Here is a 19,745-nt window from a genome sequence, read left to right as displayed (position 1 = left end):
ACTCACATGATGTTGCCACAAACCTCGTTGTTGTTGGTCGCTTCGTTGCTGGCCGCACTGCCCGCCAACGCCGATGGACTCTACACCAAAAAGTCGCCGGTGCTGCAACTCAACCAGAAGACCTACGGGTCGCTGATTGCGAACTCGAACTATACTTCAGTAAGAAATACCCGTCACCTGATATCTGCCCGAGGGAACTAAGCCAGGAGCTAAACGCTAATCTCCAATTCCTATAGATCGTCGAGTGAGCTCTCCCCGCACGGCCGAACGATTCTATTGTCCGAAGATTTCTTCCATACTAACTGACCTGCGCTCTCGCTAGATTCTATGCACCCTGGTGCGGACACTGCAAGAACCTCAAGCCCGCCTATGAGAAAGCCGCCCAAAACCTGAACGGCCTGGCCAAGGTCGCCGCCGTGAACTGCGATGAAGACGAAAACAAAGCCTTCTGCGGCCAGATGGGCGTCCAGGGATTCCCCACCCTGAAGATCGTGACTCCATCCAAGAAGCCCGGAAAGCCGCGCGTGGAGGACTACCAGGGTGCGCGTACCGCGAAAGGTATCGTCGATGCGGTGGTCGACCGCATCCCCAACCATGTGAAGCGCGCAACGGACAAGGACTTGGATAAGTGGCTGGGACAGAATGAGGAACGGCCCAAGGCCATCCTGTTCACGGAGAAGGGCACTACAACCCCCCTGATCCGCGCGCTGGCCATTGACTTCTTGGGCGCCATTGATATCGCTCAGGTGCGGAACAAGGAGTCCGCGTCGGTGGAGAAATTCGGCGTTTCTGAGTTCCCATCCTTGGTCGTTGTCTCTGGCGACGAGGAGCCCAAGGTGTACGAGGGCGAACTGAAGAAGCAGCCTATCACCGACTTCCTGAAGCAATTCGCCTCGCCCAACCCAGACGCTACCGGAGAAGCTGCGTCGTCCGCGGCCAAATCCAAGAAGTCCAAGCCTTCCAAGCCCGCGAAGCCCGTCGCCCCCAAGGTTCCAATCCCCGATGACGAGGACGAATCAGCAACCGCAGAGGAGACTCCTGAGGCTAAGCCCGTTCATGTCCCTATTGTCCCTCCTGTCCCTACCCTCGCAACCCCCGAATCCCTCGAGTCCGCCTGTCTGAGCGCAAAGTCCACCACCTGTGTGCTGGCCCTCCTCCCAGCAACAAGTGAGCCGGACGCCGGGCTTCCATCCGCAGCTACTGATGCACTTGCCAGTCTGGCTGAGATCGCGCACAAGCACGCCCAGCGTGGCACGCATCTCTTCCCCATCTACGGGATCCCTGAAGTCAACTCTGCTTCCCAGACTCTGCGTAATTCGCTCGGCTTGGGTACCAGTGAAACATTGGAGATCATTGCTGTCAATGCCCGCCGCGGGTGGTACCGTCGGTATGGCCAGACTGAGGACTTTGGTCTTGCCGCTGTTGAGGGGTGGGTTGATGCGATCCGCCTCGGAGAGGGTGCTAAGGAGAAGCTGCCGGAGGGTATCATCGCTGAACCGGAGGCTGAGCCTGAAGCTGCAGCTGAACCCGAAGCTGAGCCGGAAGCTGAGCCGGAGCAGGCCAAGGAGGAGCCGGAACACGATGAGCTTTGAGATGTGACACAGTTGAATGATCTGGTACGGCTAATTTGTCCCATCTTGTATCTCCTAGTTTGATAGCCAGTCGCTCTACTTTATGTACTAAGGTGACTCCCAATTGTCAGAATATACTTGTTTTACTTCTACAGTAAATCACCACCGTTTTGGAAAGACATGTCAAGTCATTCATATATATATACAAGAGTCGATTATCCAGCACAACATGGAAACAATGGAACATCACTCTCTTCAAAGAGTTACATATGGGTAGCAAAGCCGTACAAACACCGTCAGAAAATGCAGAGCAACGCCGTCAAAACACTGGAAATCTCACAAGAACAATTTACTTTTTCCGACCCTCAGTACCCTTCTTGATCATCTTTTGACGCTTAGCGTCGACCTCCTTGTCGTAGATATCCCGCGCAGTCTCGCCCTTCTTGCGCTTCGACTGCTTCGTCTTCACGCTAACGGTGGCAGCACCGCCAGCACGAATCTGCTTCTCAGCATCTCCCCAAGACGCGGCACCGTTATCAATTTCGTATCTGGAGACTGAGAATCAGTTATTGTTCATTCACAAGTTCGATTACAGAAGCTTGCAGCGAAGGGCCAGACTTACTTGTCGAGCGGAAGAGCGTCGATCAGAGCACGCTGCTTCTCGCGCATCTCCTGGTCGATTTCCTCGGCACCGTCACGGAGCTCATCTTCCAGACCAGTCTCCAGAGGCTTGAATCGGTCCTCGACCACGGCGTCGTCGTGGGCAGCAGAGGGGGCGGGGACAGAGTTCCTCTCTGCGGGCATGGTGTCCGCAACAGCACCCTCGACCAGACCACGGAAGTGGGTCGACATCTTGCGCATGATCTTGAGGAACATGGCAAGAAGCTGGGAGGACGGGAGACTCAGTTCCTTCTCCAGATCATCCATGCTCTTACGCTGCAGGCCAATAGCCAGGAGAATGGACTGCTGAACGCCCGAAAGGCTGACCTTACCGCCAAGGCGGTTGGCAAAGTAGTACTCGGCGATTGCGGGAACCATGTCCAGAATGACATGGTAGTCAAGGAGGTTGTTCGCATAGCTGTCCAGACGCTTCAAGTCGAAAGGCGAGAAGGCGGCATCGAGGTCGCCCTTCTTGAGAGTGCGCACGATGGCAGAGGAATCGAGCTTGGCGCCAGAGTTGGCTGACTCGCAGATGCTCAGAGACAGAACCGAGGGGAATTCGCGGAATTGGTAAGAAAGCAGGGCAAGGAAACGGCGGTGGAAGTCACGAGAGAAGGCGCCCAACCAGCCGGCATCGTTGGCACCGGTGGTCAGAGTGCGCAACATGACGCAGGAGTGCTCGCCAGTCAGCTCGTTGGGGGTCTGGCGCAGATATACCGGGTGGAAATCAGAGCGCTTCCAGAACTTGTGCAGAGTAGGGGTCAGGCCGTAACTGACGCCGAGGTAATCCAGAGAATCAGGGCGGCGCTCGCTAAGCTTGCCGAACAAGGGCGGCATGGCGCGAATATCACGGACATGGACATTGTCATCGAGCAGGCTCGAGTTGGCGAGCTCCTCGTCGGTGACACGAACCATCTCCTCCTGGGGACCAGCCATATCCTCGTCGAGACTGGTGAACTTGCCCTCGTAGAAATCCGTGAGAAGCTCCAGGGCTCGAGAACCGTAACCCATGCCAACATACTCGGGGTTCGTAGCGATACGAACAACGCGAGCTCCTGAAAGACCCGCAAAGTCCTCGTCCTGGAACTGCTGGGACACCAGCCAAGGGATCAGATCACCGCCAGCACGCTGGCCACGGCTCAGGCTGTTAAGGACGCTTTGCCTGCTGATTCGGCCTTCGAGAGCAACCTGAATCACGCAAAGCGGCTCTGGAAGCTTGGTGGCCTCTTCGTCAATGGGGGGAACAAGCACATAGAGTTGATGGGCGGGGGCATCGCTCATTAGCTGAAGATCATTAGGCGTGTTCTTGTAGTGACTGGCAACGTACAAAGCCATCATCTGCTGTAAGAACTTCTCAGAAACAGGGTGAAAAGAGAAAAGAGTGTCGCGGTTGACCTGAAGCAGCTGGCACTTCGACGGGTGAGGGCAACCTTGCGTGTTCATACGAGACTTGGGCAGAGTAGCGTCAAGACACAAGACCTTGTTCAACCACTTCTCAACAGAGTCACCAGGGGCGTAACGAATAGGCTCGGAGAGAGTGATCTCACGCAGTGACCGACCGCCAAGGTTCTTGTCTGTGTTCTTGGAGATCTTGCCAGTGCTACGGTCGGCAACGTCAGCGTCGGCAGTCTTGATACCACCGCGGGCCTGCTCTCGAAGCTGCTGGATCAGCTTCAAAGAGAGGGATCGACCAGTTCCCTCATAGCCATTGATGGTGGAGGCCATGAAGACGAGGTAAGGACCCATCAGCTTGCGCACAAGAGGGAGCGGAATGGCAGCCGCCTCATCAATGACCAAGAGTTCTGCCTGGCCCAGGACATGCGCATCCTGGGGTTGAATGTACTGAATAGTTTGACGGTGATTGCGGTGAATGTTGACGCGCACGATAGCCTTGTTGAAGTCCGGGTTGGTTGATTGCAGGATAGTGTAATCGACGTGGTCCAGATAGCCCAGAGCATCGAAGCCCTTGAACACGAATTCAAACAGAGTCTTCAAGTTCTCGGGGCTAGGAGAGGTAATGAAGATGTTGCTATAGCCATGGGCAATGGCCGCGGCGATGGCAACACCAAGGGCAGCAGACTTTCCTCGTCCACGGCCAGCAGTAAGAGCAACCGTGCTTCTCAGAGTCTTTTCAGCAATGGCGTCCACAAAGGTGAGGAGAGCCTTGGCCTGGTCAACAGTACGAGCCAAGCTGAGCAGTGGCCCAACGGGCTGCGACTCTGCCAAGCTGTCCTTGATTTCCTTCAGTTCCTTCTTGGTACCGGAGCTCGATTCGTCCGTAGATTCGGGAGGAGGGAGGGGCTTGACATTCTTGCCGCCGGAGATGGGCAGCACGTTCAACTCGTCGTCCACGACCAAGCAAGAGTCGCAGCTGCCCAGGGACAGAATAAAGCGCTCATTGAAACGTGCAACCACATCATCGTGGGCCTCTGTGCGGTAACGGGAATGGATATCCATGGACAAGGTGTACAGTTGCTTCAAGCTGTTCATGCTCTTCAACAACAGCAAAACAATACCACCACCCTCGACAGTCTCGACAGTGCGCGCGAGCAAGTTGGGGGTCATTGCCTCAAAGTCCTGCAAGATACACATGCCGTAGGTGTTACCCAGAATCTTTTCCGTTTCCTTGTAGTACACATAGCGAATCTGGTTCAGGGTGATGAACAGCTCAAAAGGATCCTCCTGGTTAGGCTCACGGATGCCATGCTTGACCTCCCTCTTGATCTTGTTTTCACGCTTCTTCCGATGACTTGTGAAACCCAGCAGATCCTTCTTGTATGCCCACAGAACAGACTTGTTTTGCTTCACATCCACGCTGGACATGATGTAGTGGAGATGCACAATCACGTCTTTCGCCCGGTCTCCAACGACCACGAAGAAGCTGCGCTTCTTCTCCTGCACACCATTTCGGATGAGGGCCGGGATACGCGAGTCAATCGCTTTGCGCGGCATATTGGGGATGCGGAGCTGGCCGCGAGTGTCGTCAGGCCTTAAACGCTCACTATCGGATTGCCTGTCGAGCGGAAGGGTAGGATGGCCGAGGGCGATTGGAGAATTACTGACGAGTTCAAGCTTCGATATGTCTCGGCAAAATCGAAGTCGTTGATCAGAAGATAAGATCTCGCCCGGTTTCCTGCGTCCCAAATTGGTCCAAACGAAAAAAAATCATATTGCTGTTGTACACCGCCTACCATTTCCATAAGATGCACCTCACCGCCTCCATAGGCTTATGTCATGTCAACTCCAAGTCACGTGTTTGCCAAGGGTCCCGTCCTGGCGATGATTTCCTCATCGGGTAATTCAGTCTCCATTCCGCATTCGACCTCCTCACAGGTCCACAATTCCTTTGAATGATGCATGCGTCAATGGCAACAACAGTGCTCAAGTGATTCGATTGGTCTAGTCGGGAGACGTCGATGGGATTGGAGATGCTTTCACAGGGGACAATGTACGGAGTACATGGTTAACTCGTGTCATTACGATTAGCGTGCGCTCTGACACTCCCAGTGCGCCAAGTGGAGCGGCGGGAAGCCAAGTCTTGATTCTGGCCGCCGATCGCCACAGCATATCTTGCTTTCCTGGACGCATTCCCAGGCGTGGAAATTCAAGGGCTTCAGAGCGGACTCCAGTTTGCTTGGATCGTCGCTTATTTCATTGGCTGGGAACTGCCAACATGGAGAGCAAAGGCCCATGGTTTCGTGCTCAACCACAATCAAGCCATTTCCCGCTGACGCAACTGGAGCGCCAGTCAGCATTGGAGGCGCACATCGTCTACTACTCTGTGATTAGCTTCTGGCATGTCACAGGCCGATGTCTTGGTCAAAGTCTCCGGCTGGTCCATGAACCCTGTTAACCCAGCATGTCAATCCCCTGGAAATCCCCACCGGGCCAAAGTCCCACGTCCTGTTCCTTTTTCTCCATGCACTCCAGCTTTTCTTCTTTGCGCCTTCACACGTGTGACATACAGCTCTTCTTCCTGGCTTCCAAATCGATCGCAATGTGGCGCGATGGCTTCTGAGATAGTTCGTATGGAACGATAAGTAATTGGGCGCATAATGGTCCTATTCTCCGCCGACACGGGGCTTAAGGTCTGTGTGGGGTAAGTAGGCTTTTAAGCAGATGCCATTTTCAAGCTTGAATGCCAGAGGAAAGAGAAGAAACTCATACTGATGATCGCATTCCCTTCAGGATCTTCTTTTTGAGCTCCTTCTTCCTGGTGTCGTCTTACAATGCCACATATGCCTTTGGTAAGTTGGTCTCATCTTCAGCGATTCGGCGAAGCAGCCGCAAACTAACTTCAATGACCATTTAAGACCGCCCGGTCAGTACGGCTGTTCTGGTATGTTTCCTTCTGGGAACACACTTGTTGGTACTAGGTCGGTTTGTTCCAGTGGTGTCCCAACCTTCATCGCCGATAGGGAAACGATTCAACATTCCTGCAGACCAATTCGAACTCTCACCACGGACCTCATCTCCATCTCCAATTCTGGGTTCCCTTGGGCCTTCACCATCATCATACCGCTTCTGGTTGAAAGTTGGCCTGCTTCTATGGATTTTTGGTTTGCGTATCGAATTATTTCGTCGAGTCACCCTTCACAATGAGTGTGCTCCTGCCGGATATGCTGTAAGTTTTAGTGGTTTGTGTCCATCTTTATATGGTGTAGTTGCTAATCTTCTTTTGATGCATTTAGTATGCGATCCCGTTCGTCATTTCATTATACGACTACTGGCGACATCAAGGACCACGTTCGAAAGCTGGCTATTCTCCACTACAGCCGTCCCACACCCTATCTTCCAATATAGCCTACTCGATTTGCCGACGGGGCTTGCATAATCTTACCCAGAGTCGATTTAGGGGGATTTTCGCTGCGGCTCTCATCTCAATCGGCGGATATGCGGCTTCATCGCTCCTGGCAGGCAGCCAGTCCACGTACATCTGCCCGATCGTCCTCAATGGTTCGGCACGTCTTCAAGCCATGAAGGCCGCCAACGTGGTGATAGACTCAATTCTCCTCATTGGAATCACCGAACTCTGCCGAAGTGGGACCGACGGTGAAGAGTCTCGAACAAACCGAACAGCTTTCTCTCTTGGAGCCGGTCTTCTGGTAAGCCACAACGCCGGCAAGTTTGATAAGCAATATCTCTGACGGTATCCGATAGCTTGTTGCCTTGATTTGGACTATCATTGGACATTTCGTTCGGAACAGTCGCCCTGAACACAGCGGTCAGCCCTTTTTAGATGCAAAGTACTCGCGCAGTGCTTTCGGTGAAGCGCTGTTGGTTGTCATGTTTGTTCTATCAAGCTTGCCAATGGTTGGTCCTCCATCAACCCCCATGATTTATCGTATTAGTACTGATTTAATATTCAGCTATCGCATTTCGGGATTCTCGGGGTATCCATCCTGAGCGGATTTGTGTTCGTCTTCTTCCCGGCAATGTCGACTCTTATCTTTGAGCAGATGCCATTCCCATACATCTCCCAGATTCATGCCGCAATCCCCGTCATTGCGTCTTCAACGGGTGTAATCCTGTTTCTTCTCTCCAGAATATTATCGGAGGAGGAGTCAAAACCTCTCTATCGCACCAACATTGTGCTACAGATCCTATTCCTTCTCGTTGGTGGGGTCGGCCTAGCCTTTTCCATGACCAAACATCATTTCCCTCACACTCATCCGATTGATCTCCTGGTTCACAAGGCCACTCTCAACTACGACAACTACCTTCTGCAAGCGAGTGCCAGCAAAAACCTAGAAGACGCCGTTCGGGAATATCGGAAGAGGCATCGTCAGCATCCACCGCCTGGATTTGATAAGTGGTTTGAGTATGCAACGAACCGGTCTTCGGTGATCATCGACGATTTCGACCAGATTCACGAGAATATTCTTCCATTCAGAGCAATTAGCCCTGCGGAGATCCGGGATATGACACAAAAATTAGCGACAAATCCTTTCAACGACCTTGGAGCAATCAGCATTCGCATGGGCCAGGTAAAAGTCCAAGAAGGGATCAAACCAACACATGCATGGATGGTGAAAGGAGCCGCCGAAATGATTGAAAATTTCGCCCAGCACCTACCAGATATGGACCTTGTGTTCAATCTCAATGACGAGCCGCGAGTTGCGGTACCGTGGGAGAAGATGTTGCTGTTGAAACAGGCGGCACAGGCACGCCCACCTATCCCCCAAGAAGATTTATTAGACCGGTGGTCGGGAGACCGACATCTTGGCTGGGCGCCAGTTGAACCCGCTGATCAAACAAACCAGACAATATTTACAGACGGTGCTTGGAGGGGGGTTTTTGATCCCTATGTCAGTGCAGTCTGTCCACCCTCATCCCGAGTCCGCACACGACGTGTATGGAACCGGCACGACATTTGCCTGAGCTGCGCGGCACCCCATACAATGGGCCAATTCCCGTTGGATTTCAATCTCGCCACAGAAATCTGTCATCAACCTGATCTCGCCTTTCTTCACGGCCTCTTGATATCGCCTGCGTCATTCAAGGTGTCCCAAGAACTGATCCCGGTGTTCAGCCAAAGTGCACTTGCTGGGTTCAGCGACATCCTCTTTCCCAGTCCTTGGAATTACATGGACAAGATTGAGTACAAGCCTTCAAAGGAGCATCCAGACCCTGAGTTTGCGCAAAAGGACAATTCTCTGTACTGGGTCGGTAGCACGTCCGAAGGCTACAGTCGCTTCAACGAGTGGAAGGGCATGCCGCGACAGCGATTCTCACACCTGATCAATAACAACACTCACAGCCAAGTCTCCGTGCTCTTACCCGCCGGTAAAGACCAATACCAATACAAAATCATGGATGGATCTGCTCCAGGCAAAGAGCTAAACCTGCGCACCGACGTTCACATCGCCGACCCAATTACTCGCTGCGGTGACTGCGATACTCAGCGTGATGAGCTGGGAACCCGCTCCTGGGTTAACTTCCAGGCACACTGGTCCCATCGGTTCCTATTTGATCTTGACGGAGCAGGATTCAGTGGCCGTTTTCTGCCTTTCCTGCAGAGTCACAGCCTTCCATTGAGGACTGGTCTTTTCCGACAATGGTTTGACTCTCGAGTAATCTCTTGGCTGCACTTCGTCCCCGTCGACATTCGTCTTCATGGACTCTGGAGTACGTTGGCGTATTTCGCTGGTGTACCCAGTCCCAATGCTGGTGAACATAATACAAAGGAACCCAAAATGCTCATGGATGCACATGTGAATGAAGGCTGGTGGATCGCCGAGCAGGGCCGCAAGTGGACAGAGATTGCACTTCGCAAGGAGGATATGGAGATCTATTTCTTCCGGCTGTTACTTGAATGGGGTCGTATTACGGATGATCAGAGAGATGTGCTTGGGTTCAAGCTGTGATGGCAATGACATTTCGAAATGTATCTTACTTAGAATTAGAGTTTAGTAAATATGGGCTTTATGATTTACACGAGATTAGCGTCACCCAACGCGCACAGTACTCCCGATATAGATATCCTCTTCATGGCTATTTACAGGGTCATCTAATCTTACGATTCCAAGGGTGTAGTTGTCGCTTTGGCATCTGAGGATTCGACTAAAAATGCGCAATACTTTTCTATTTCAATGCACACGCAATCGCCATGCAAATGAATGCTTTGTGAACGAGTGTCAGGGGGTATTTAAAAACATCAAAAACACATCATCGCCCAAATCCGCCATAAATCAATCAGCAAAAAATCGCAGATAGCCTGTAAACAGACACCATGCAGAATTTCAATAAAAAGTCCAGCTGAAGAAGAGAAGAAGAAGAATCAGAGAAAAAAGAATCACAAAGGCCTCAAAAAACATGTGAACAGACCTTTCCGAAGTCATATCATCACATCAATCAATTCCAGTCAGACGAAAACCAGTTCATCTACTGAGCATGACCATGCTGATATTGACCACGGCGGTGCTTCCAGGCCGGCCGGGGCGCGGGCCGCACATACGGCGCAGTACGACGCGACTTGACATCACCGACAGCCTGGTTATCGCGGGCATGCACAGCGGCATGGGAATGCGTATCACGCTTGGAGCTGCTACTCTCCTGGTACACCTTGAGCGAGTTGATGCGCCAGTAGGTCTCGGTGAAAGCGGAGGGGTTGTTCTGGACGTAGGAGTTGCATGTGCTAGCCTTGGAGGCACAGCTACTAGAGGACCAGACGTTGCCGGCCCAGTCTCCGCAGAAAGTAATGTCGAAGACCTTAATGTGATGTTAGTCGATTAATTTTTTTAAAAAGATTTGATGCAAGGAAGAATAGGACATACGATTTGCAGATTGTTAAAGTGCGAGTCAATATCGCAGCTTCCGGAGAACGCGGCAGTGGGAGTACCCCAGCCTGAAGGGTTGGGGTTGCCACTGGTAATGTCCGAGGGAATACTGGACTTGGGGAAGAACCAGATGTTGATGCCAGAGGATGTCCATTCGGTGGCGTAGACGCCGCCGTTGGCTTGGTTGAAGCCGTCACCGTAGGACTGGGAGCTGGAGCTGAGGATGGCACAGCCAGAGTTGGGAGATTGGCCCGAGGCCTCGACGTAGCAGTTGCTTGTTTCGAGGGAGCCGCTGAAGCCGGAGTTGGTGATTGAGCAGCCATCGCTTGTGTGGAGGGTCATCTGGTTGTTGGATTGGGTGTTGACGCCTTCGATGATGTCGATTTCACCGTTGTTGGGCCAGTTTGAACCGAGCATCCAGCTAGGAATCGTTAGTATCACCGACAAAGGGTGGTATAGATGTGGAGTTGACTGACAAGGCAGGCCAAGTGCCGCAAACACTGCCAGGCATGTGTTCCAGATCTAGAATCACCAATCCATGGGTGTAGGTGTTGGTGCTCTCCAGGCGAACACTCTGACGACCCGGGCTACTAGCAGTGTTTTTAGTGTCAACACCAATGTACACCGAGTTACCAGAGGTGCTGATGAGACCACCACTGCTAGCAGTCGAACGATCGACGTAGCTCACGTAACCGTTAGTGGGGTCCGAGCTCTATCAGATTGTCGAGTCAGTATTGGTGAATCACTTCAGATTAATACAACAATGGTCAAACATACTGTGTAGAAGTTGAACTTGTCAAAGAACGAGTCGGTGGTGCCATAGTCGTCCCGCAACGTATAGGCAGCGGCACTGAGATGGGCAAAAAGGCCCAGGCTCGGAATGAGTGTGGAGAGGACGTGCATTGTTCCCGTGTGCTATATAGATCGCGATGGAAGGGAAAGGATTGGACGCAGTCTATCAAAGACGAGCTGTCCTATGTAGATCGGATACTTGCACAAGGCAAGTAGTCTCAAAAAAGGAATGTAAAGACCAAAAAGAAGGCGATATACTACCCTTGAGAGATTGCAGGGACAGTGTATACCAAAAAGAAGCAAGGAATGAAAGGCGATGTATACAGCACAGGGTATGCGAGACAAAGGAAGGACTAAGCGCCGATGCAGAAACAAAATCTCCGACAGGGACGGGAGGGCGACCTTCTATTCTTTTATACAGGACAAAGCACAAAGAACAAGGGCACAAAGGACACAAGGCCAAGGAAAGCCACCGCGTGGCGGCAGCGCAACGTAGGCCCTGAGCCCTGGGTTCCTGAGTTACACCCACCCGACCCGATCTTGAGACTGGATGTGGGACATGCATGACAGGACCACACTCTAGGACAAGATCCATGTGAGAGATTGAAACGCGGAGGAGTCTTCCCTCTACGGTAAGAGGGGAGCCAGGAAAAATTGCAATATTATTGCAAATATTTCCAGAAATCGAGGAATCCCTGCACCGAACGACGGGTCCCGAGGATTGAAACGCTTCGGATAGGATGAGTCCTTATCCACACGACCAAACAGAAGGCCAGCCGTAGGCCGCGTTATCAGGACTCGTAGTTTGGGGTCAAGGGCCGTGGAAATGATAGCCACTGGTTGGATCTCCAAGGGTCTGCGTGGAGCCCGGAACCGAACATCAGAGAAATCCATGATGGGGAAGAGAGGGCCTAGTCTCGAGTCTCTTTGAGTCTCTCTGGACAAACCGACCGACGGAACCTCTCTTCTTTGTCCATTACTGCTGCCAGTTTTCTCTCTTCGAGTCTGATTCGATCCAACCCAGCTGGAGGGTGTTGATGAATGTGGACTGCGGATCATCTGCGCGGCATTGACAATCCACGCACGAATTTATGCATCAGATGGCAGGGACACGCCACCTCCTGTATGGGCTGGGGAGGGTATAGACATGGCCTTCCGTTTGGCTGGCAGACTCGTGGAGAGAGAGCCGTTAATTTGCGGCATTCCGGTCTCTCCATAAGGTCTAGCTCTTGCATTTCTGTGCATTTCTACTATAGATTCTGAATGTAGTTAATCCAGAGTACACTATTCTCAAGAAAAGACTTTCCCCAGTGCCTCATATAGTTGCCTCGAAACCCACTAAGCAAGCTTAACTCCATCCCCCAGCCCCTCCCTAGTTTCAGATTCAAGCGCTGAGAGTTTGCACTTGCTGGCCTGGGTGTTTCGGAAGTGCAGGGCGATCACTGCTCTGCGACTGCTGACTCGTTCGTGCCATAACGACGGAAATGGAAGAGCTGGTGCCGAGTGCATGAAGATTCTTGCCAGCCTTCTCACTGGCTGAAGGGTGATGCAGCCACCTGCTTTTTGTCTGGCTCCATGAGTGCTTCGGGCCTCTCGGGAGCTCATCTGGCTCGGTCTGCCGCTGAGAACTCGTCGATCCCTGGCTGGTTTGAGCCGTTGCAGGCTTGTCACTGGTTGTGCTCAGCTGCGCGGCCGATCCAATCATGTCCGTCTACTCTGGTGGCAAGGCGTAGATCCGCCAATCGTTCGTCCAGGTTGCGATCCCATTTAAGCTTTTTTTTTGATTTTCGAATTTCTGACCTCATATTTGTTCAGATCATTCAGAAATTTAAGGGGGAACGTCGAATTTTCCATGGTTCTTTCGCTTAGGCTCGTCGGCAGATGAGCAGATGAGCGAGATGAAAGTGGAAAAGCTGATCGGAACGGGGCCGATTTGCCCGTTTGGACAACAGACAATCTAGGCTACAGATGCTTGGTCAGTCTCGGCTTGAAAGAAACAAATTTTACAGAGAACCAAGTATTGGCAGTCTTTCGGTTTGAGAATCTATCAATCTGTGGCTCTGTGCCCTGTCAGCTCTGTGGTGCTACAGTGTTACGCGCTCCCCCTAGATCTATAGACTATCCCGCATCCGCTACGGACTACCACCCTACTCGCCCACCGACACCAAGCACGATGATCGCAATATCCCGGCACGCGGCGAGACCTGCCGAAGTATCAGGAGTAGATAAAGGTCACATTTGACCGTCCCGCCGATATATCCGGTGGTCTTCAACATCCATATGCCGTTCGGACAATTCTCTAAATTGACCCCATTCGGCATGGGGGCGGGCCGACAGACGATCTAAGATCCTGCGATGTGACCCCACACGGACAAACAGCACGCTCGTTGCAGATAAAGGCCAGACGATCTCGGGACGCACTTACTCTGGGTTGATATCCGCCATTCCGCGGGGGATGGTGGACAGGGTGTATACACTACAGTAATATCCCACCCCAGACGGGGTAATTATGGACAGGGATCCTGGTCCATGTAGCATGCATGCTTGGCATTTCGGGCATGAGACTAGGTCAGGAGGGGCTTATTTGAACGACTGTTCACGGTATGTGACTACGAGAACGAGGGTCTTAAACGGATAACGGGATGGCGGTGATGGACCAGTCCAAGAACGGAGTATATCCCCGACACTAGAAGGAAGTAATTACGGAGAAAGGATGACGAGACGGATAATAGTCGGTCTTGATTCAATTCGCTCGAAGAGATGATGTGATTGTGATTCGATTCCAGGGGAAGTGATATATATGACACATCCATCCTACTTGTCGCGCAAAATGCTACCTATAGAGATCTTAGACAAGGAGAAAAGAAAAATGGAACAAGTAGAGTCACATAAAAAAAGGAAAGAGTAGAGAAAAAAGAATGCGCTATCGTCGCTATGTACAAGCCGGACAGAACAGTTCAGCTACCGGCCAGTCGGGATGCTCACGTCGTGAGACCGAGCCGTGCGCACCAGTGGGTCGATGAAGCCCACTAATCGCATCAAGAACGCATTGTCGATGATAGAGATGTCTGCAGGAAAACACCACCACCGGTTCAGTAGGATGACCCTCCCCATCTACCGCAGTCCCCGACCCAGTCAAGGCATCATTGCCTTGGCCAACCGAATGGGGCAGGGCAGCAGCTTTGCCCTTTCCCCGCTCAGAAGCAGGGTCATGACTCTCCTCGAGACGCCTGGAGATGCGACGCTGGTGCTCGCCAGCCTGCCTTTCCTCCCATGACGTCCACTGCGAGGAGCCCACACCGGGGCCCCAGATGCGCCGCCGGCAAATCTCGCAGACCTGCCCACGGGGGCGCCACCCGTGCTGCCGCAGCCGAGTGACCTCGTCCACATGTACGAACAGGTCGCGATCCAGCATGCCGTTGGCCAGCGTCAGGAGAGACTTCTCATAGGAATATGCAGAGAACACTGAAGCGAGAACGGCGCGCAACTCGCGCAGGGATGGGGACCAGCTGGCGGCACGGGTGAGGAAGGCTCGCAGGATGCGGAGGAAGGACAGGTCGGTGCGTTCGCTGGTTGATGGACTGCCACCTTTCACGGTGCTGGCGAGCAGCGAGGTGAATACCTGCTGGACGAGAGTGCGGAAGGAGACTGTCAAGCGGCCGGTATCTTCACTTAGTGAGACAGTGGGCGATGTTGCTTCAAGGTCCTTGATATGATGAGTCCGCATCAGGGCAAATATGTTACTTGCAATGCGAACCACAGCCTCGATGAGGTCTAGCCAGAGCGTCTCATCAAAGGCTAGAGGCTGCTCAAGCGGCGATACCCCCCTTTGGCCATTGCTGGCCGGCCGTGATTGCTTCGCTGTCTTGGTCTGGCCCTGGCAGAGCCAGGTTCCAACTCCGGCGTACTTGTTTAGAGATTCGAGAAGGTCATCGATCGCCTCAGTCGTGCTAGCAGCATCCGGGGCCTCGCCAACGCTGTGAAGAATACCGACGAGGCCTGACTCGAGCGTACTCAAGTGTGCTACGAGACGATCCAAGGCAGCCCGCACTTGACCCTGTCGGGCTAGCAAGATAACGGCGGCATCAATGGCCCCGCTCTCCTCAATGGATGGAAGCAGCTCTTCGAGATGGATGTCTCCTACCCGTAGGCCATCGACAAAGTCTGCGACGTGGGATGGGTTATATTTGCACAAAAGCTGCACGTACCGTTCGATCATCCGGTTCTCGACCGAAGGAGCGGATCGGTTCTCGCCAGCTTGTCCATGAGGATCGACCAAGACCTGAAGATACTGATATTGGTTGAATGGATCATCTTCCAATACATGGAGGAATGTGGAGTGAGTCTCGGGAGCCAAATCCTGCATGGCTTGGGCCGCTCGCTTCACGTCTATGGCGGCGATTGCTTGAGCATGCTGCTTGACCACCTCGATGACATCCCGCCTCTGCTTTTTACCAAGTCCGGAGCCCGAGCGAAGACAATCATACAGAGCTGTAAAGATAGCATCCTTGTCGTGCGGATCATCCAGGTAGGTCATGATCCACTGCGGATACTGTTTCTCAGAGCGATAAGTTGACTTCAGGATGCGGAAAAATCGAGCCTCCTTGAAGAGTGGCATCATGCTCTGGACATCCGGTGGGTGATAGAAAGAAAGCAGGTACTCCGCACTCAACTCGCAGTCATCGGCCATATCCTCCTCCGGATACTGGCACAGCCGGACAAGCACCTGATGCAGAGTCGTGCCTGAAAGAAGAATATACTGCGGGTATTTGGGAAGATTGCGTGCAACAAACATGTCCAAGTAAATGGTATCGGAAGGGGCGAAGAACGGTGTACCCATCACTTGAAGCAAGATGCTGATCAAGTACTGCCGATTGATCGATACCCCAGAAGTAGGAGCCTCTTCGGACTCGGGCTCGTTCAAGAAGCTGTCCTCAAAAGCCTCGTTAAGCATACTCATGAAGCTGGATGCATCAAATTTGAGCATAGCCTGCAGCTGGGCAAATGAGCCAGTCTCATTAGTGGCATTCATAGACCCCGTGCCAGACAGGTGGCCTGAGAAGAGGTATTGATACAATGCGGTTTTAGCACGCAAAGCTTCCGCTTCATCCATCTCATCACCGGTAGGGTAGATGCGGCCGGTAAAGACAAAGGAGAGGTAGGGGAACATTTTCATTGCGTTCGTGTGGCGCCTCATCTCAACAGCATAGTCTCCGTTGACCAGTGGCTCCTCTGTTTGAGCGGGGATTAGACGTAGGAGATCCTCCAATGGCCCCACATAGTCCATCAGACAGCGATTCCAGACGTATATATATGCATCGTATAGGTTGTGCTGCTTGCATAGGGTGGTGACTTGGTCAATGTCCATCGTCGTGGTGTCGAGGAGGCAGATGATCTCTTCCAGTCGGCCAGCGGAATGGGTAACGATGAAATGGTTGATGAGAGCTTTGACTGCAATTGGAGGCAGGGATCGAATGGTTCCATCGACGATGTGTGGTTCCAGGACATCCAAGAAGATCCCTGCGGAGTCGTGCTCCTCGTACCAATTGAACACTTCCTCCCACAGGAACTCCTCATCCGCCATTTGGAGACTAGCAGTCACAGATACCTCGGCAAGTTCCTCGAGCTGCTGAGTTTCCAGCTGATCATTTCTTGCTTCAGCATTGCGACCGAAAGCATACTTCAAAGATGCCGAAATCATCTCGAGAAGCTTTTCTTGAACGATCGGTTGCCTCAAAGCATCCTCATCGGGAAGCCCAACGGTAAGCCTCTCTGCGCTGCCCGTGTAGTATGAAGTCGCCAAACGTATAGCGCTGATGAAATCACCTGCCTCCATCAGTGCCAAGAGCCGATCCGCCCAATTTGAAAGGCTGCCGACCTGGGCTTCGGTATAACCAAGTAGGAACAGACGTCCTTTATAGGAACGGAAACTCATATAGAAGGCATCGGCCACCACGCCATGCATGGATGTGTCTTCTTCGTCGAGCTGCTCGACCAAGTTGTGGAGTTGTGATGAAAAGAGGTCGGTATGGTAGATATGTCGGTTTGCGAGGTCAATTGAATCCGTTACGTGCATGGAATAGTCTTCCAGGATAATCAGGCGCTGGGTGATTGTGAGCACTGCTAACACAGAGCGGCTGAGCCACTGGACAGCCACGATAGCCTCATCTGCCTTCCATCTGCTGCGAGCTCGGAAAACGAGGCTTGGGGGGCGATCCCTATCCACGGGCTCGTCCGTCTCTGCTTCAGTCACTTCCAGCACGGTCAAGACATTCGACCAGCAATAGACAAGCTTCGTGTTAGAGGTTTGACTATCTTTGCCCTTCAGCCGGATTGCAGGGAACCAGGCCAGAGCACCAGTCATAGCACTATGTGCAGGAACTTCCTTCGGGCGCGGCGATTTATGCTGAGTTCGAGCGACAGGGGTAGTCGATACGATGACAAGAAGGTATGGAGTCAGCATAGCAACAAGGCCTAATGAATCAGACGGTTGCTCTACATTCCCGAGGGGAAGAGGAGAAAAGGCTAGAACAGAGCTGGGCTTCCGTTTGCGCATCTCCTCTGCCGCAAGTTGTGGATATCTACCCAAGATCCGAGTTGTCTTGACCGTTCGTCCAAGCGAGCCCGTGCCTCGTGTTGCCAAATGCGAAAAGGCCATTCCTCTCGTATCTGCCGACACGACCGCCGTGCGCCGTGTGCCAAGGAACCCCACATGGATCACTGCAGAGCCAGCAATGTGGCCATCGGATGTTCGGGTCTCGACTTGGTTTGCGGGGATTGGAGGCATATGCAGGAATGGCCGTGCAGACCGTGAGATTTCCCAGGTAAAGATATCGCCGGATTCATGGCCGCCGGCTATAGTGGAATGGTCTGCAGATAGTGCCAAAGATGTTATCGGTCCGCATTCGACAGCTGTAGTATGTCAGCATTACATGACTTCCAAAAAAATCCCCGATAGGGGAGCCCTAAACAAACCCTTTGTGCCTGTTCCAATAATCGTCTTCAAGCTCTGCTGATAATCAAAGACCAAGATAATTCCCTTGGAAGTACCAATCACAATTGACGTTGAAACCGCCAGACAAGTTGGTCGCCCAAAGTTGCGCTTGCCAATCTCCGAGAAAGCTTGCCCAGTGATCTTCCGCAACTTTGTCCATCGCACGACATCCCACGGGCTTGGTGGAACTTCGTTGTCTGCTTCCGGGGTCGGTGAAACTTGGCTCGTAATTGATGATTGGCGGGAGTGTAAATGTGCTAGAAATGGAGAGCCTGATCTCGGCGCGCTCAGTGGGGACGAAGATAACCGGGACTGGAAGCGAAGGTCGAATGGACGATGGGCTGGGCTGGGGCTAATGCGTGGTGAGCTTCGAAAAGCCAATGCACTGCTGCTCTGGGAGGACAATATAGAACCCTAGAATCATCAATTAGATACTTGTCCGGTTGGAGCAATACCCGAAACCCGCGAGTCGCAGCTACTCACATGTAGAGAGGGGGTATCGTCGGGGGTTGAAGCTGTCTCATCTACACTGCCCGGGGTCGCATTCACCGGCGCTTGCCTAAGCGGCGGCGTTTGTGGTAACTGGGGGCCGTCTGCTTCCAGCGTCTTCTCAGATCCCTGGTCTTGCGCATTGTCTATTGTGTCCAACTCCTCCACCTCCGCTCCGACCGGCTCTAGCTTCTGCGGGGAAGGCCCGGGGTATTCGTGGTCGAGGGCGGCATCATAACCGGGGGATTGGGAGTCGTGCTCATCCTGACCCAGATCAAGCTCATCCTCTCGTTCCCAGCCCTCACTGCCCTCAGCCATCGAGCTCATGAGCAAGGTCTCCGAGTGATCATTGCTGAAGGCGGGTTAGGGAGTGAGGCGTGGCCGGACCAGCAGGGTGCTCCGATAATCTAGGCGATTCGGTTCGGAGCAAGAGAGGCGAGCAGATCCGGCAGAGTGAGGATGATATGTGGATAGGTGTGAACGGAGGAGGGGAGTCGAGCTCGGACGTAAACATGTGGAGTCGCCAGAGTCGAGCGACTAGAGAGAAGCTCCGGTTGCCTGGTTCGGCCCGTCGGACGCTTTGGGGGCGGAGAACAGAGCCCCAGCCACTTGTGGCTTTGACATTGTTGATGGAGATGATCTACTTCTATTTCACTGGATTTCAAGAGGAGATTCAATGAGTTGTAGAAGTGTCATACTATTATAGTATGGATCTAACCATGCTAGAGGCTAGAAGTACCAAATTTCTAGGTCCAACAATGATCAAAACAATGCACTGCCAAGTACTCCGTACAACGGTAGTTCAAAAGTCCGAGTCTAGAGACCAGGGAAAACGTCTAACAAATATGCTTCCATCTCATGTTTTCTGGAAGTCTTTCTGAATAATCATCTTTATTGATAGCTTAGGTATCATTTTTGGTCTACTATTTATCTTGTGACTGGTAAGATGACTCTGAACAT

At 52.5% G+C, this 19,745-nt stretch overlaps 7 protein-coding genes across 7 annotated transcripts; 3 read left to right on the top strand and 4 right to left on the bottom strand.

The window, feature by feature from the left end:
* Positions 1 to 9: 9 nt before the first annotated feature.
* Positions 10 to 1,592, top strand: N7473_001156 (putative disulfide isomerase; the record flags this gene model as incomplete). Its single annotated transcript, XM_057147096.1, has 3 exons — positions 10 to 159; positions 237 to 244; positions 323 to 1,592. The coding sequence occupies 3 exons, from the start codon at positions 10 to 12 to the stop codon at positions 1,590 to 1,592; spliced, it is 1,428 nt and encodes a 475-aa protein (XP_057014982.1).
* A 328-nt stretch (positions 1,593 to 1,920) lies between these two features.
* On the bottom strand, positions 1,921 to 5,183 carry N7473_001155 (ribosome biosynthesis protein KRE33; the record flags this gene model as incomplete). Its single annotated transcript, XM_057147095.1, has 2 exons — positions 1,921 to 2,119; positions 2,194 to 5,183. 2 exons carry the CDS (start codon positions 5,181 to 5,183, stop codon positions 1,921 to 1,923), a joined length of 3,189 nt encoding a protein of 1,062 aa, XP_057014981.1.
* A 721-nt stretch (positions 5,184 to 5,904) lies between these two features.
* On the top strand, positions 5,905 to 6,084 carry N7473_001154 (uncharacterized protein; the record flags this gene model as incomplete). The annotated part of the gene is made up of 1 exon (XM_057147094.1): positions 5,905 to 6,084. The coding sequence occupies one exon, from the start codon at positions 5,905 to 5,907 to the stop codon at positions 6,082 to 6,084; it is 180 nt and encodes a 59-aa protein (XP_057014980.1).
* A 745-nt stretch (positions 6,085 to 6,829) lies between these two features.
* On the top strand, positions 6,830 to 9,598 carry N7473_001153 (putative capsular associated protein; the record flags this gene model as incomplete). Its single annotated transcript, XM_057147093.1, has 4 exons — positions 6,830 to 6,855; positions 7,087 to 7,336; positions 7,392 to 7,544; positions 7,601 to 9,598. 4 exons carry the CDS (start codon positions 6,830 to 6,832, stop codon positions 9,596 to 9,598), a joined length of 2,427 nt encoding a protein of 808 aa, XP_057014979.1.
* A 517-nt stretch (positions 9,599 to 10,115) lies between these two features.
* On the bottom strand, positions 10,116 to 11,413 carry N7473_001152 (glycoside hydrolase family 16 protein; the record flags this gene model as incomplete). The annotated part of the gene is made up of 4 exons (XM_057147092.1): positions 10,116 to 10,442; positions 10,508 to 10,931; positions 10,987 to 11,222; positions 11,288 to 11,413. The coding sequence occupies 4 exons, from the start codon at positions 11,411 to 11,413 to the stop codon at positions 10,116 to 10,118; spliced, it is 1,113 nt and encodes a 370-aa protein (XP_057014978.1).
* A 1,273-nt stretch (positions 11,414 to 12,686) lies between these two features.
* On the bottom strand, positions 12,687 to 13,007 carry N7473_001151 (uncharacterized protein; the record flags this gene model as incomplete). The annotated part of the gene is made up of 1 exon (XM_057147091.1): positions 12,687 to 13,007. The coding sequence occupies one exon, from the start codon at positions 13,005 to 13,007 to the stop codon at positions 12,687 to 12,689; it is 321 nt and encodes a 106-aa protein (XP_057014977.1).
* Positions 13,008 to 14,234: 1,227 nt separating this feature from the next.
* On the bottom strand, positions 14,235 to 19,112 carry N7473_001150 (CORVET complex membrane-binding subunit VPS8; the record flags this gene model as incomplete). Its single annotated transcript, XM_057147090.1, has 3 exons — positions 14,235 to 18,214; positions 18,278 to 18,710; positions 18,780 to 19,112. The coding sequence occupies 3 exons, from the start codon at positions 19,110 to 19,112 to the stop codon at positions 14,235 to 14,237; spliced, it is 4,746 nt and encodes a 1,581-aa protein (XP_057014976.1).
* Positions 19,113 to 19,745: the final 633 nt, after the last annotated feature.

The sequence above is a fragment of the Penicillium subrubescens genome, assembly GCF_028828155.1.
Source record: "Penicillium subrubescens strain IBT 31985 chromosome Unknown utg000001l_segment0_segment0, whole genome shotgun sequence".
NCBI lineage: Eukaryota > Fungi > Ascomycota > Eurotiomycetes > Eurotiales > Aspergillaceae > Penicillium > Penicillium subrubescens.
This window is presented reverse-complemented; position numbering and strand designations above follow the sequence as displayed.